This window comes from Petromyzon marinus, chromosome 25 (genome assembly GCF_048934315.1).
Source record: "Petromyzon marinus isolate PM22_M1 ecotype Great Lakes invasive population chromosome 25, UKy_Petmar_22M1.pri1.0, whole genome shotgun sequence".
Taxonomy (NCBI): domain Eukaryota; kingdom Metazoa; phylum Chordata; class Hyperoartia; order Petromyzontiformes; family Petromyzontidae; genus Petromyzon; species Petromyzon marinus.
The window spans coordinates 602,028-616,536 of record NC_133691.1 but is presented as its reverse complement, the minus strand read 5'-3'; the positions used below and the strand labels follow the sequence as shown (position 1 = coordinate 616,536).

Here is a 14,509-nt window from a genome sequence, read left to right as displayed (position 1 = left end):
GCTTATCATGTAAAAATGTATCACAGCCAAATACTCTGAAAGCGAGTTTTTAAATAATTTGGAGAGAAAGCGATGAGGAGTCAGAAAAAATTCCACGTGACCACGGGAAGACAAAGAGACCGTAAACTCCAAATATACAACAGGCGTCAGGGTCTGGTTCGAACCCACGACCCCCTGTACACCGGGCGAGGTAGTTAACATCACGTAGCCACCGCGGTGCTGCGTGCATCAGCAGCGCAGCAGCACCAGCAGAGTCCCGACCGGGCTCGGGACGAGGGGGCCGCAGCGCCGAGCCGAACTCGAAGCTTCCCTCCGTATGTAGTCATCGTCTTCATCTTCGCCACCACCATTATTTCAGTGTTGTAAAATACTATTTGGTGATAGTTATTTTATGGCAGTGTTGCACAAACACAGATAACACGAAATAAAAGCATTTGTTAAAAGCACTTTCAGGTCTTAAAATGAGAAACCAAATATAACAGGCGACGTTTCGGGCAATGGCCCTTCTTCATAGCACATACAACAACAACAATAAACATAATCTGGAGAATTGGCCACGCTTTGAGAGCAGGGCGAGTGTGAAGTGGGGATGGGAGGGAAGGAATTGGTGGGCACGGTGGAGCGCGCTACGCTACGAACCCGGCCACCCGAGTTCGACAACACTTCCTGAACCGGCCCTGGGCCTCCCCCCTCGGTCGACTCAGCCTCAAACGAGTAAACTAAGTTGCCTCCATTTCTCCAAACACGCAATAGAATGGTTCAAAAATTACCTCTCTTCTCGCACCCAAACTGTATTCATAGATGGTTGGAGGTCAAACAGTGTTAAGATAACAAAAGGGGTTCCACAGGGTTCCATCCTCGGCCCCCTCTTGTTCTCTCTATATGTCAATGACTTGGGCACTGACCTGGATCATTCCAGGGTAAATCTGTTTGCAGATGACACGATACTGATGACTGCTGGCCGCTCTCCGAATGACGTGATTGCTAAGCTCTAGGGTGATTTTGACAAACTACATCAGCTAAATTTTGTTTTAAAGCTTTCAAATTTCTTGTTGTGGTTTTCACACCTGATGATGATTGCTTGTGTTGCAGTCGAAACGTCGTAAAAAGTTTATTGTTTTATGTATGTTTTATTATATTATTGTTTCCCTTCTACGTGACTTTACCGAAAGTACCAAGAATATGCATCAGCTAGTTGCTCTTAAACTTGTCCTGAATACCTCCAAAACCAAGGTGCTATGCTTCTCACCAGGATTATAGCAGGAAGTTATTTTTTCCCCAATTACATTCCTTAAATAATTATCAAATAGAGCAAGTCAAGATCTATAAGTATCTTGGGGTCATTTTGTATTCAAAACTGAATTTTCAAGAACACATTGATTATATTGGTAAAAAGACAAAATTATAAATTGGTTTTCTGTATCGACACAAGCACTGCTTCCCCCCAATGTTCCGTTTGGAATTGATAAAAGCTACCATACTGCCTCTACTTGATTACTGTGACATCGTGTATAAATCAGCCCCAAGTACTGTACTGAAGAAGCTTGGCTAAATTTATCACTCGGCCTGAAGATCTGCATTGAACAGCCAATATAGGACCCACCACTGCGATCTCTACATTGGGTCAAACTTAACATCTCTTAATGTTCGATCTTATTTATTCACGATGTACTTACAAAAAAATCCACAGACTACCTGCTGGATCTCCTCTCTGTTTCAAAGAACAAATGTGACCTCAGGTCTTCGCTCATTTACCAACTTCACATTCCCTATTGCCGTACAAAAACTGGAGGAATGGCCTTTGCTATTGATGCCCCCAGAGTCTGGAATGCTATCGCCAATAAACTTCAACTTGGATCACAAAACTGCTCTTGAGGAGCTGTACACCCCTCGCTGCCACTGCTATTCAGTGGCCTGAAATCAAATGTATCGCTCCGGATGACCACTGCAAAGTATGATCTTGAGTTTTGATGATAGTGTGCTAATCTTTAAAGGTGCATTGACAATTTTTGATACTCCTGCTGATATGAAGTGACTCATGCTGCTAGCTATGGCTGCAAAGTTTGGTAGTACATGTGATGTATATCGTTTATTGTTAAATTTGAATCACAGTTCCTATGATCACTATTACATTGCTTTTATAGCTTTATTTTGGTGATTTTTAAAACGTTTTGATTTAGCCATATTTGTTTGTTGTAGTACAGAGTTAGACTGATAACTTTAATCTAAATTGTCTTATGGTTATTGTTTGACTTGCATCCCACTGGGATTTTGCACACAGCGTTGATATACGGTGCTTTTTCTGGAAGACTTTGCTGTTTTTTCCTGAATGTTTCTGTTGCGCGTAGTCACTTTAAGATGTTTCTTGTTCATGTTTTTTGTTTGTTGCGGTTGCACCCGAGTCAAGAGCCGCGTGGCTCACAGGGCCATACCTAATAAATGAAACTGAAAAAAAAAACTGAAAACCTCGTGCGATGTGTAAAAAAACAATCGCCAGTCGGGAAACAAACGCCGGCGAGCGTGGTGCTGGCCACCAACCCAACTCATCTGCCGCTGTCGGCCTTAACCGCAGGTGCACCCAAGGTGCTCGCTAACAACAGCACTCGCCCTCCAGAAGTCTGTCGAGGCCACACGGGGGAATCTTTGTCTTTGCCCCCGCCCCCAGGCAGGGCAATTCGAAGCGGCTCTCTCCCCACTCGCCGCCTCTCGGGCACGGCAAGGGGCTGCACGGTATATAAGCGGCGCTTCCTGCCGTCACGCGCGCATTGCAATTCAGCCGCCGCCGCCGCACGAGACGCGTTGTGCAGCAGCACCCCTACACCACCGTGGCCTGCCCGCCTGTTCGTGTCACCTCTGTCGAAGGGGCCAGCAAAAAAGATGAGCGGTGAGTGTCCGCTGTGCGTGCTGCACTGCTGGTGCGTGCACGCCACACCAGTCGGTACAGTCGTAGTACGTGAGTGTACAATCGATGTCCTTGTTTGCCCTCGTTTACAAGTTGGGAGGCCCGTGTTAATCTTTAAAAATAGGCATGTTCAGCTACGTGTGTACAGTGCGGAGTGGCTCTGCGGTGTGTAGGCAGCAGCAGCAGCTAGAGAGAGAGTGAGGGCCGTGCAGAGAATGAACGCCGTCGTGTGGCAGCGAAACGTGTCGTGACCGCGACCCCCGCCTTCACCAAACCCGCATTGCGCCCGGCGTGCCCTGAGCCGCTCTCTCTTCGTCTCCACTCGCCACTAAAGTCGAATGGCCCTCCCAGTGAGCGAGCGCATCTTTGGCGGCGCTCGCCTGCTCCAAGACTTTGCGCACAAAGCGGAGGCATTCCTCGAGCTGTGTGGGCAAAGCGGGAGGTGTTGCGTCGTCTGCCTCTCGTCCGCCACATCAATGTCGTCCGTCCTGCGGCGATTGCTCCTGGACAGAGTTGTTCACTCGCCTCGAACGCTGATCTCGGCACCATCGTCATCAAAGTCGCCACATCTCCAAACAAAAACTCTCATTCGTCAATAGGTGACGTTTCGAGCAATGGCCCTTCATAGCACATGAAGGGCCATTGCCCAAAACACCTATTGTTTATATTATGAGACCTCCTTTGCCAGTAACAAGATATAGTAATAGGTTTTACCCTTTTAACTGGCACAAAAAACCTGACACCTTTATTCAAGGCATCATGTCTGCAATAACAACACAAGCAGTCAAAATGCATACAAAAAGACAACTGATAATAATATGCACTGTCCTTGTATTTGATTAGTCCACACCCGAGACGGCTTTCTTTAGAGGTGTTGGACCAGAAGACGCCAAAAGGCGTACAACTCAAAAACAGCGCACTATCAGAGTATTGAGGGCTCGGGGTGAGCATTTACATTATGAGACCTCCTTTGCGTCTTCTGGTCCAACACCAGTGGAGACTATGCTCTAAAGAAAGCCGTCTCGGGTGTGGACCAATCAAATTCAAGGACAGTGAATATTATCAGAGTTGTCTTTTTGTTTGCATTTTGACTACTTGTGTTGGGGTTATTGCAGACATGATGCCTTGAATAAAGGTGTCAGTTTTTTTGTGGCAGTTAAAAGGATAAAACCTATTACTATATCTTGTTACTGGCAAAGGAGGTCTCATAATGTAAATGCTCACCCCGAGCCCTCAATACTCTGATAGTGCGCTGTTTTTGAGTTGTACGCCTTTTGGCGTCTTCTGGTCCAACACCAATGGAGATTGGGCTCTAAAGAAAGCCGTCTCGGGTGTGGACCAATCAAATTCAAGGACAGTGCATATTATTATCAGAGTTGTCTTTGTTTGCATTTTGACTCCTTGTGTTGTGGTTATTGCAAACATGATGCCTTGAATAAAGGTGTCAGTTTTTTTGTGCCAGTTAAAAGGGTAAAACCTATAACTACCTATTTATCTTTTTTTCCTGTTTTTGCAGCTGACGAATTTTGTTGAGCTTTGATTTGTGCTCTGCAGCCAATGCAGTTTCACGATGAAGTTTAAAAAAAAAATTCGGGCCTGCATGACCTGTCACAAACCTTGAGCATACAAGGAAGGAGAGTAACACGCGAACTCTTGCTCACATGAGCAGCATTCCTCAGCTTTTTTCATTCTTGCGTGCAGTTATACAATACTGTATGCAACAGATAAATGTACGCGTCTTTAGAACAGCCAACAAACTTGGGAACGTTTCGCGTGATGGATTTTTCATATTGTGTGGCCAAAGAGGCACATTTGGTGCTAATGCAAGAGCTGATTATATTATAGAGGCCCTTGTGCATTAAATGTAGGTGCAAGTTCAGGAACAACTGCCAACCATCACACACCCAAGAAGCATTATCATCCTTATCATCACAACCATTACAGTCGGAGTCGAACTAATCCTTCTTCAGGTGCGAAGGGGTTATAGCCCAATCTGAAAGGGGTTGGTAGGATACCATATTTACTTTTGACACTCCAGCTGCGAAGTGCAATCTCAATTTATTGAACCAGCTAACTGATAACTGCATCTCTTTCGGGGAGGTTATCACTGCAGAGCAACACATACTTTATGAGACCTCCTTTGCCAGTAACAAGATATAGGAATAGGTTTTACCCTTTTAACTGGCACAAAAACTGACACCTTTATTCAAGGCATCATGTTTGCAATAACCACAACACAAGCAGTCAAAATGCGAACAAAAAAGACAACTCTGATAATAAAAGGGTAAAACCTATTCCTATATCTTGTTACTGGCAAAGGTCTCATAATGTAAATGCTCACCCCGAGCCCTCAATACTCTGATAGTGCGCTGTTTTTGAGTTGTACGCCTTTTGGCGTCTTCTGGTCCAACACCAATGGAGACTACGCTCTAAAAAAAGCCGTCTCGGGTGTGGACCAATCAAATTCAAGGATAGTGCATATTATTATCAGAGTTGTCTTTTTTGTTTGCATTTTGACTGCTTGTGTTGTGGTTATTGCAAACATGATGCCTTGAATAAAGGTGTCAGTTTTTGTGCCAGTTAAAAGGGTAAAACCTATTCCTATAACACATACTTTGTTTGGGAACATCAGTTAAAACCGGTTTTTAGTTCGGTTTGGCTGGCTACAGCATTGATTTAATGATAGGTTTTGTCCATCGTTCTACTTACAGTTAAATCAATATGCAAGAATCTAAAAATCATGCGCAAAATCCCATTTTATTTTGCATCGCCAGTTTGTTTTGAGTGGTCATGACCTAACCTGGGAAGCTGGCAATTTCCTTTCTATCAAGAATTAACATTTTTCCAACGATTGCCACACTTTAACACGTAGGCTTTCACGATCAATATCATCCATAAGAGTTTTTTTTGGATTGCCACACTTTCGTCTGCATATTGCCAAACAATGGATATTGAACAAATGCCGGAGTGTGTGCAATAGAGCATAATTGGACAAGGCCGTTGTAAGAATGATGCAATTCCCATACAACATCCAACCATTGCAATGATGGAGAGTCAACCAACTATTGACATCGCCCACAGCTGTGCAATTGCACTGAAGGTGTGCCCAACACTAACCTCCTCCACTACACACAATCTCACGCCCTTGGCAAATAAATTCGGTGTTGATGTTAGCTCAGTCCGCAGGTCAATCTTACCTGGAGACCCAATGTTTTTTTGTTGCTTAATATTTTCAGCGTTTCTTTAATTCATATAGCTTGCGGTTTTAACAAACTTAAACTTTTGAAGACATCATTTTTTTTCAGTTGACAAAAATATAGCTTTTAATCACAACGATACAAGTGTGTAAACACGAGATGTATATTGTCACCGTTTCTCTGTGGTGTCGAGGTGTATGCAAGGGTTAATTGATTCTTTCTACACCAATTAATAATTTAGCATGAATGAGCCCAATAAACGTTTCTCACCAAGGTCCCAGAAGAACCCACGCCTCATCTCTCTGTATTCCTGAAAGTAATTCCACAGCCATACGTATGCTTGAGCAAACCTTCCTGAATCTACATCAGAACATTTTTGAAACAATGTTTCCCGAATCCCCCACCTGTCACCAACCAGCAGTATAAATTGGCACACCGCAGTTCGTTGATTAGCAGGTCGCGTATGGTGGGGTAAAGTGTGGGTGGTGCCTACTCCCACCTCTTCCAAGACGCTTGTTTGGCCAGTATGGGAATGGGCAAAAATACCCCATGGCGAGACTCGAGTTTCCACTACTGCAGGCCCTTTCACCATCAGTGGTGTGAGTGAGAATATTCTAGGGCTGGACTTTCATTTGTGAAGGTAAAGTTACGTCTAAATATAACATTTTTTTTAACTGCTGTTCATGTCAATTGGTGAAATGCATGCCATATGTGCGTGCTCTCCTTGGTGCCCAGGTGCCGGCAAACGTGCGCTGATCGTGTTCGCTCACCAGGAGCCCCTGCGCTCCTTCAACGGGGCCCTCAAGGAGGCGGCCGTGCAGGCCTTGAGCAAGCAGGGTTGCCAGGTGGAGGTGTCCGACCTGTACGCCTCGACCTTCAACCCGGTGGCAACACGGGCCGACATCGTAGGTGCGTGTGACCCTTGCCACTTTTGAGGTTTGCTGACTCGCGGTCCCGAACAGAACAGCGGTGTAGCATGCACACCTATCATGTCTCGTGCAACTGGTGTGAGAGGGGCTTCATTTCTCACCGATTATTTCCCAGGTCGTTGAGTAGCCTGGAGACTAGGCACCTGACTAGTGCCCACTGCCATAACTAGTAGTATACTGGATGTGGTGTGCTGGTGGCAAGAATATTTGCTGGGTAACCAACACGGACATAACCCGGCTGAGGTTATGCCCTGCGTGTGAGATGCGCGCACATTCCAAATGTATCTCACACATTCCGCAGAAGTATAGACTCCCCCTAATTAGCGTAAGAATCGAACGTAGACTCAACTTGGCAACTCATTCTACACACCAGGGGTTCCGTGCCGCCACAACCTCACATCACACTAATTTCACCCCAACTCCCAACTTGAGTGATCCACAGACATGTGGCCAGTGCAGCATAAAACATGGTTGTAAATGTGGTCTGTTCTTCATAGATCACATTTAATTGAAATTTAACTCGCTTATATTACAGAATTCTAAAGTTGTTTTTACTTGATAATAGTTTTTTTACCCTTTTATCTGGCAACAACCCTGGTACCTTTTTTTTACAAGGAGTCATGTTTGCATTGACCACGATACCTGCGGTCGGAATGTAAACAAAAAACATAACTCTGATAAACAAAAAGATGTCAGTGTTGTTGCCAGATAAAAGGGTAAAAAAACAATTATCATATTTTGCTACTGGCAAAGGGGGTTCCAATGGTTGTTTTTACTTCTTGAAACGCTCTCCTATACAAGTCCGAACAAGTGTGGGTGTTGCCATTGTATGGGCTGATTTTTTTATTCAACAAAGCATTTGCCGATGCAAACTTATGCATTCGGGTGTGATCAGGTTTTTTTCTTATCAGCCCGAATATTTGTACTGTATCCTCTTATGGGTATCTACGTTTTCCACGGGTTGCAAAGTACTGTACTGATGCCAAGGGAATGGGTAGTATCGGCTAATTGGAAACTCGTGACGGGTTTACGCAGTCTCATGAGTGGTTACACAGTCCCATGAGTGGCGTGAGTACACATGCCAAGTTTCCAAATCACCTAGCAGCAACAGGTGCTGTTAAACTTGGCAGCAAAAGTGCTGTCTCATGCTATGGAGATGCCCTCTGTGAATTGTGGTGTGTCATTTCACTGAGGATTAGGGTTAGTTGGTTGTATAATGGTTTTACTGATGCATTCTTTGAATGTAAATAAACCCTTTGGATATCAATTAATTCATTTCGACCCTTTTTCCATACCATGCGACAGTTGGATAATAAAACAAGCATGGTGCATTGACAGATTGTCCTGGGTCTTTACGCATGAATCCCCACGTAAGATGCAGGCAGATGGTAGCGTTACCGCCAGTACTGCTTTTTCCTTAGTCTGACCTCTTCTACTCAGATTGCTGTGAAATCGGTAAGCCTCTCAAGGGAAATAAAAAAAATTACTCAAGTCCCTCATTTACATGCCTTTCTCCCCTCTTCTGGTATTGAGATATTATTATGCTCATGATATATCCTGGGGTTTTTTTTACCTCCCGAGGTGGCAGCCTTAGCAGAGGGGGGATGCGTCCTGAGCAAAATTTTATATTTCACTTTAAGTTTTATGGACCGCTGCTAGGCTGGCTTTGAGTAGGGATCATCGGTGCAAGGCAGTCCCACTCGAGTACTAGATAAACCTTTGCATGTTAATTGTATATTATGAGCACTATTCAAAACACTTTTTTTCACTTCACCACACACGCTGCAGTGTCGCGAGGAAAAAACAAGATGATTGATGTGGCATGCCAAAATAATTATCGGAACAGCATTTCCAGGCCTGTTACCGGCTGAAATGAAGCACGGATTCTGAGTGGTTGCTGTCCCCATGAATGCGGCAGGGGATCTGAAGGGCACCGAGTGTTTTCGATACGGAGAAGAGTCTGCAGCAGCCTGGGAGAAGGGCACACTCAGCCAAGACATCGTGAACGAGCAGAAGAAGGTGCAGGATGCCGACCTCGTCATTTTCCAGGTGCTTGCTCGTATCGGTGGTGCCCAGGGCACGCATGGAAGTTGGGGGTGCTGAAAAAGACTGAAGCTGAAATGGAGAGTGAAGGTGCAGCCCTTAATTGCTGCAAATAAAAAGACCCTTGTGGCACCAACCAGTAAACCACACCACAATGATGTTCTCTGATCATCTTAGTCCTAAACTGGCCAATCGCGCTTGATGCAATACAAAACCTTCCTCTCCTGCCACTGCTATTCTGTATCTGAGCACCGCTTGAGGGTACACAAATGCCACCTAAATCCGTGTTGAAATCACCATAATGATTGTGGCATGCTCGGCGCACTTTGAAAGTCTCTAAATTACAGACAATTTAACTTGTTCAGTTTGTGAACAACTAATGAGGTCCAATTTCCAATACAGATGCATAGAAGCCCATATACACGGACTTGCATTGACACTCACCACTCTGATTAGCACGGTTGGCTACATACGGTGCTACAGAGGTTCAACATGCATACATGAACACTTGTTTACACATCATAAGCTGCTCGCACTATTCATTTTGACACAGCCCCCTTGCAGGACTTTGATCTTTCACCGCATATCCTCTTATTATTGTGAGTTCCTATTGTTCCAATCTTTGTCTACAGTCTTTTCCCATCTTGTCTTGGGTCTTCCTATTTTGCATCTTCCGTGTGTCAGTTTGTTGCATAAGTTTCATGCTAACCTCCTCTGTGGTGTCCACACTTAGTAGATGTCCAAGCCTTGTAGTCTCCTCTTATTGATAATAAGTCTGCCTCTTGTCCTGATATCCACACAGATGCACCGATACACACATGAACACCCATATACAGTACGCAACAAAACAAATTTACCCATGCAACCTACATAGACTTTTAGGACGAGTGGTGTTCGCAAGCACCTATTAAGGCAGGCACGGCACACGAGGGAGTGGTGTGGTTCAGATATTCGTCATTGGTGTTGGCCATGAGCTGGAATCGAACTCGGGTCACTGGGTTCATATCGCCAGCGCACCAACCGCTACATTACCATTTCCCACATAGATATATACAAGCATTTACAGACACATTGACTCCCATATACACAAATGCATGGAAACACATGGTGCTTTACAGAAATATACTGCCTCATATTCATGATAATTAGTGGCATTTTGCCTGCGCACACTTTTTGTTCTATCTGTGTGGTATTTAAAATGCAGTAAATACTCCAATGGAATAGAACAAAAGGAGACGACAGAGCACACTCATGCAGTCGTTTACTTTCCTGTGTGTGCACGGGTTCATCACGTCAGTAATTAGCCTATTAAATAATTAACAAATTCACTTGTTCCAAGTGGCTTCATGAATGAGTTTTATCTTGTGCCAAATTATTGCGAAATGTCCCATTTCCAGGGATAAGAGCATTGATGAGTTTCTGATGTGTATATAATTAAGAATGCAACAGAGTAGCTCCTTCACAATTTGCCACAAGTTTATTAACTCTACGGTGTAAGTACAATCTACAGACATAGGAATCTATAGTGGCTTAAAAATTAATTAAGTGCACGAGCAAGTCAAACGAGTCTTAGACACACAATTCCATACGTGTGTAGTGGCATAGCGCTGGCTGCTGGCGGAAAAGGGTAACTGTGCTGTATGGGAGTACCCACGTCAGCAGGCCACGATAGACACGAGGGGAAAGGTCACAGAGGGTGCCCATCGGGAAGCCTCGGGAACCCACTAGTAGGTTCTAGAGAGGGGGCGTGGCCACGGCGGAGCGAGGCCACGCTGACAGTATAAGAAGGGCCCCTCTGAGGGACCTCGTGGCTGTTGCTGGAAGTGAGATCCCTGTCGTGCTGTTCAAGATCGTCGTCGTTACCATCTCGTCGTCGCTGCCGTCTTCACTCGATATTGCGCTGCTAGATCGTTGTTGGCTGTCTCCGTTCAGTGCCGTTAGTGTAAGATGATTAGTGTTGTGTATAGGCTAACAGCAGTAATAGTGTGTACCCACGTAGGTTGCGTATTATCCCGATGGTGTTCGTACAATAAAAGAAGTGCCTCCAAGTCTTACTGTCTCCGATTTAGTCACTACATGTGCATCATGGGCATAAGTAGTTTAACCCAGTATTGTATTGAGACCTGCGTGTGTGTGTCTACCCTGTGGCGTGCAGTTTCCCTTGTACTGGTTCAGCATGCCTGCCATCATGAAGGGCTGGATGGATCGGGTCCTCACCCGCGGCTTCGCTTATGGGTTCCCACAGTTTTATGAGGGCGGCCCTTTCACCGTACGTGTGCACACATTGTCCTTATTACCTTGATTGGCGATCTAGATCAGTGGTTCTTAACCTTTACTGCAGCCTGCACCCATTTGGTTCTCAGAAAGGGCATCTCACACCCCCAGGGAGTGCATGCACCCCAGGTTAAGAACCACTGATCTTGATGATCGCTTGTATATATACCACTGCTTGGATATTAGCGTGCGTGATGGGATCTTCTTTCCATGTCTCTCTCGTGTTGGCTTTTTTCGATGTTGCAGAAAAAGAAGGCTCTGATCTCCATCACCACGGGTGGGATGGAATCAATGTATGGACCTACAGGTGTCAATGGTGACATCAATGTCATCCTGTGGCCCATGCAAGTAAGATAAACCTGCAAATGTGACAATTGTGAATGGAATTCATGTTAGTTTTGATTATTTTCTTTGAACCTATCTACGTGACTTTACCGAAAGACCCAAGAATATAAAACAGTAGTTAATGTTGGGGGGGGGGAGCTTAAGCCCCTGCGTTAATGTAGCCCTGGCACCTCTGAGTCTAATCTAAGACGGACACTCGGATATGAGACAAGTCTGTACGATCCCTAATATATTCTGTACCGCTTTGTTTTTCAGCAAGGGATGCTGCACTTCTGTGGCTTCCAAGTTTTGGCCCCACAGATCTCATGGAGCCCTTCGTTCATGCCAGAGGAGGGTCGCAAGGGCCTGGTGGCCATGTGGGAGCAGCGACTGGCATCCGTGTGGCAGGAGAAGACGCTTAAATTTGCACCTCTTGAGCTTTTTGACCCCAAAAAAGGTTTCGTGCTCAATGATGACACCGTGAAGAATCTCTCCACCAAACCCCAGGGTCTCACCGTGGGCCAACATGCCGGCAAGCCTCTCCCTCCCAACAACCAGACCAAGGCCAACGATGCCTCTGCTGAATAACCAACCGCTGCTTGAAATAAGCAATCTGGTTGCTGGCATTTCACATGCACAAAATGTTCATTACGTACGATTGATTTATTGAAAGATGTTTAACATTTAGAATATAACTTGAGAAAAGGTGTATTCTTTAAAATTACATGTTCCAATGACAAGGCCTAATTGATTGCATAGCACCTTCCACCACCAAATGATTCGGTACAGAGGTGGAAGTCTTTTACTGACCATGCAGAGGTGATCAGGCAATGGGACGTCGATGAAGATGTAATGTTTGCGCTCACACAATCAGTTAATGTTTCTGTCTTTAAACCAGAATGTCCATTATTACAGTATATTCAGCATGTAAGCCATTGGAAATGTATTCTGTGGCATATTTAATAGATGTTGATTGATCATACTAAAACCTCATGTTGAAACGACACATTAATATCGTCCATACGGGTCATTTATATAATAAAAACTGGCTAAAATAGTTTATATGTATCTTATAAAATTGTGACTGATATATGAAAGGGTTTGTGAACTGTATGTGTTCACTAGTCTTGACTACATCAGTGCTCATTCGAAATAAATCTTGCAACATGAATGCCTGAAACATGTAACTATAAGTTGCCCAAAATAATTCATTGACCAACACAATTGAGAGCAACAGAAGCCACTGCACAAGTTGGTACTAAGGGAAGCGGTGCAAGAGCTGAAGTGATGGTGAGGCAAAGTTAAAGGATTTAGAGCCATCGATGGACGAGAACGAGGGAGAGCAATAAAATGTCGGAAGGCCTTTGGCGAATTTTTGGGGCGTTAGGAGCCGACAACGCAAATGTCAGTTTTAACCTTTATGGTTTTAATTCACGGTGAGTTACTGTACTGTATATTCGCTTTCAATGTTTACTTCCGTATTGCTTTTAGCTTGATTAAAGTTGGGGTTCCAAAATATTTAAAGTATCACTTAAAGTTGAAGTTAGAAATTGGCCATTTAAACAATTATCATGCTACAGTAATTGCCATTACCGTGCCATGGTGCACGTGTAGGTTTTGTGTTGATTAAGTGACAGACTCGGGTAGTCTGTGTACTGTCTATTTTACACTCGACACCCAGGGGTGGGGAACATTTCTTATCGATGTTTGCATATAACAAATACCTTTTGCAGTGTCGCATTAACGTGCACACTCGTGTCCCTGCAAGATGCCCTTGCAGTTACAGAAGTATGGATGAAAGCGTGTACTAAATCAGAATCGGAATATATGTACTGGAGGAATCCGATGAGCTATAAAGCTCTTTTTCACGTCCAGTAGGGGTGGGTCAGAATGTTACATCAACGAACAATACAAAAATACTTGGAGTACAAAGTATAAGAAAAGTAAGCAAATCAATAAAGATATATACAAATGAAACTACTTTTATTTTACCAAGTAAATCCCAATGAGATCATGGCTTCTTTTTCAGAAGCGACCTGGCCACATAGCTCAACGATGTGGCTTATGTGGAAATTTATAGCAGCCAAATAATCTAAATCTAATCTATACGTAGTCCGTGGCAGAGCAAAAGTGTAGAACTTCACTCGGCATCAAATACACATCATGGTGATGTATTTTCAGAAATTATTTTCCATTTTGATGTCACATACCGATGCAAAAAAAATCGAATGTTTTATGTTGTGATAGTGGCGTCTAACGGCCGCAGGGGTGACGTGAAACCGTCACATAGAACATTTGCAAATCAAATAAACGGATTCTTTCTTACACAAGCGAATCGTTATATCGTGGAAAGCTTAACTTATGGCATTCTTTCCCAAACTATTTCGGCCCGCGGCTCATTGAGCCGATGCAAACATTCCTACGGACCACCCAGCCCCGCAGCTCTGGTGACAACGTGTTCCCTTCTTTCTAAATGCCACTCGCACTAAATGATTTGTATTACCAGAACGTAACACTTGTTTTTTCCGCAGCTGTGAGGGCTTTTAGGGGGAAGGAGGCATTTCGATCTTAGGGCACTTTAATCAGGGTAGTTTCACGAACTTAATTTATCAATTAAATATGAGTAAAATATGAATTAATGTCCGAAACAAAAGGTATAAACATTGTCATTATTTCCGGGTCAACCTGAGTTTGAAGTAACCCGCTGACCACCTGAAGGAATGTGGTGGACTGCGCGTGGTCCGGGTGCCACACTTTATTGCTTATGCGTCCATATCGTGCCACAGAGATGAGAGATGAGCTGGAGAGTTGTTTTACCACGCGTTAAAATTCACAAAAAA

The 14,509-nt window shown here is 44.2% G+C and overlaps 1 protein-coding gene across 1 annotated transcript; it reads left to right on the top strand.

Annotated features, from left to right (window-relative positions):
• The first annotated feature begins 213 nt into the window (after window positions 1-213).
• On the top strand, window positions 214-12,856 carry LOC116946016 (ribosyldihydronicotinamide dehydrogenase [quinone]-like). The gene is made up of 7 exons (XM_032960793.2): window positions 214-314; window positions 2,666-2,884; window positions 6,835-7,008; window positions 8,947-9,077; window positions 11,227-11,340; window positions 11,592-11,693; window positions 11,946-12,856. Exons 2-7 carry the CDS (start codon window positions 2,878-2,880, stop codon window positions 12,255-12,257), a joined length of 840 nt encoding a protein of 279 aa, XP_032816684.1. The 5' UTR covers window positions 214-314; window positions 2,666-2,877; the 3' UTR covers window positions 12,258-12,856.
• Window positions 12,857-14,509: the final 1,653 nt, after the last annotated feature.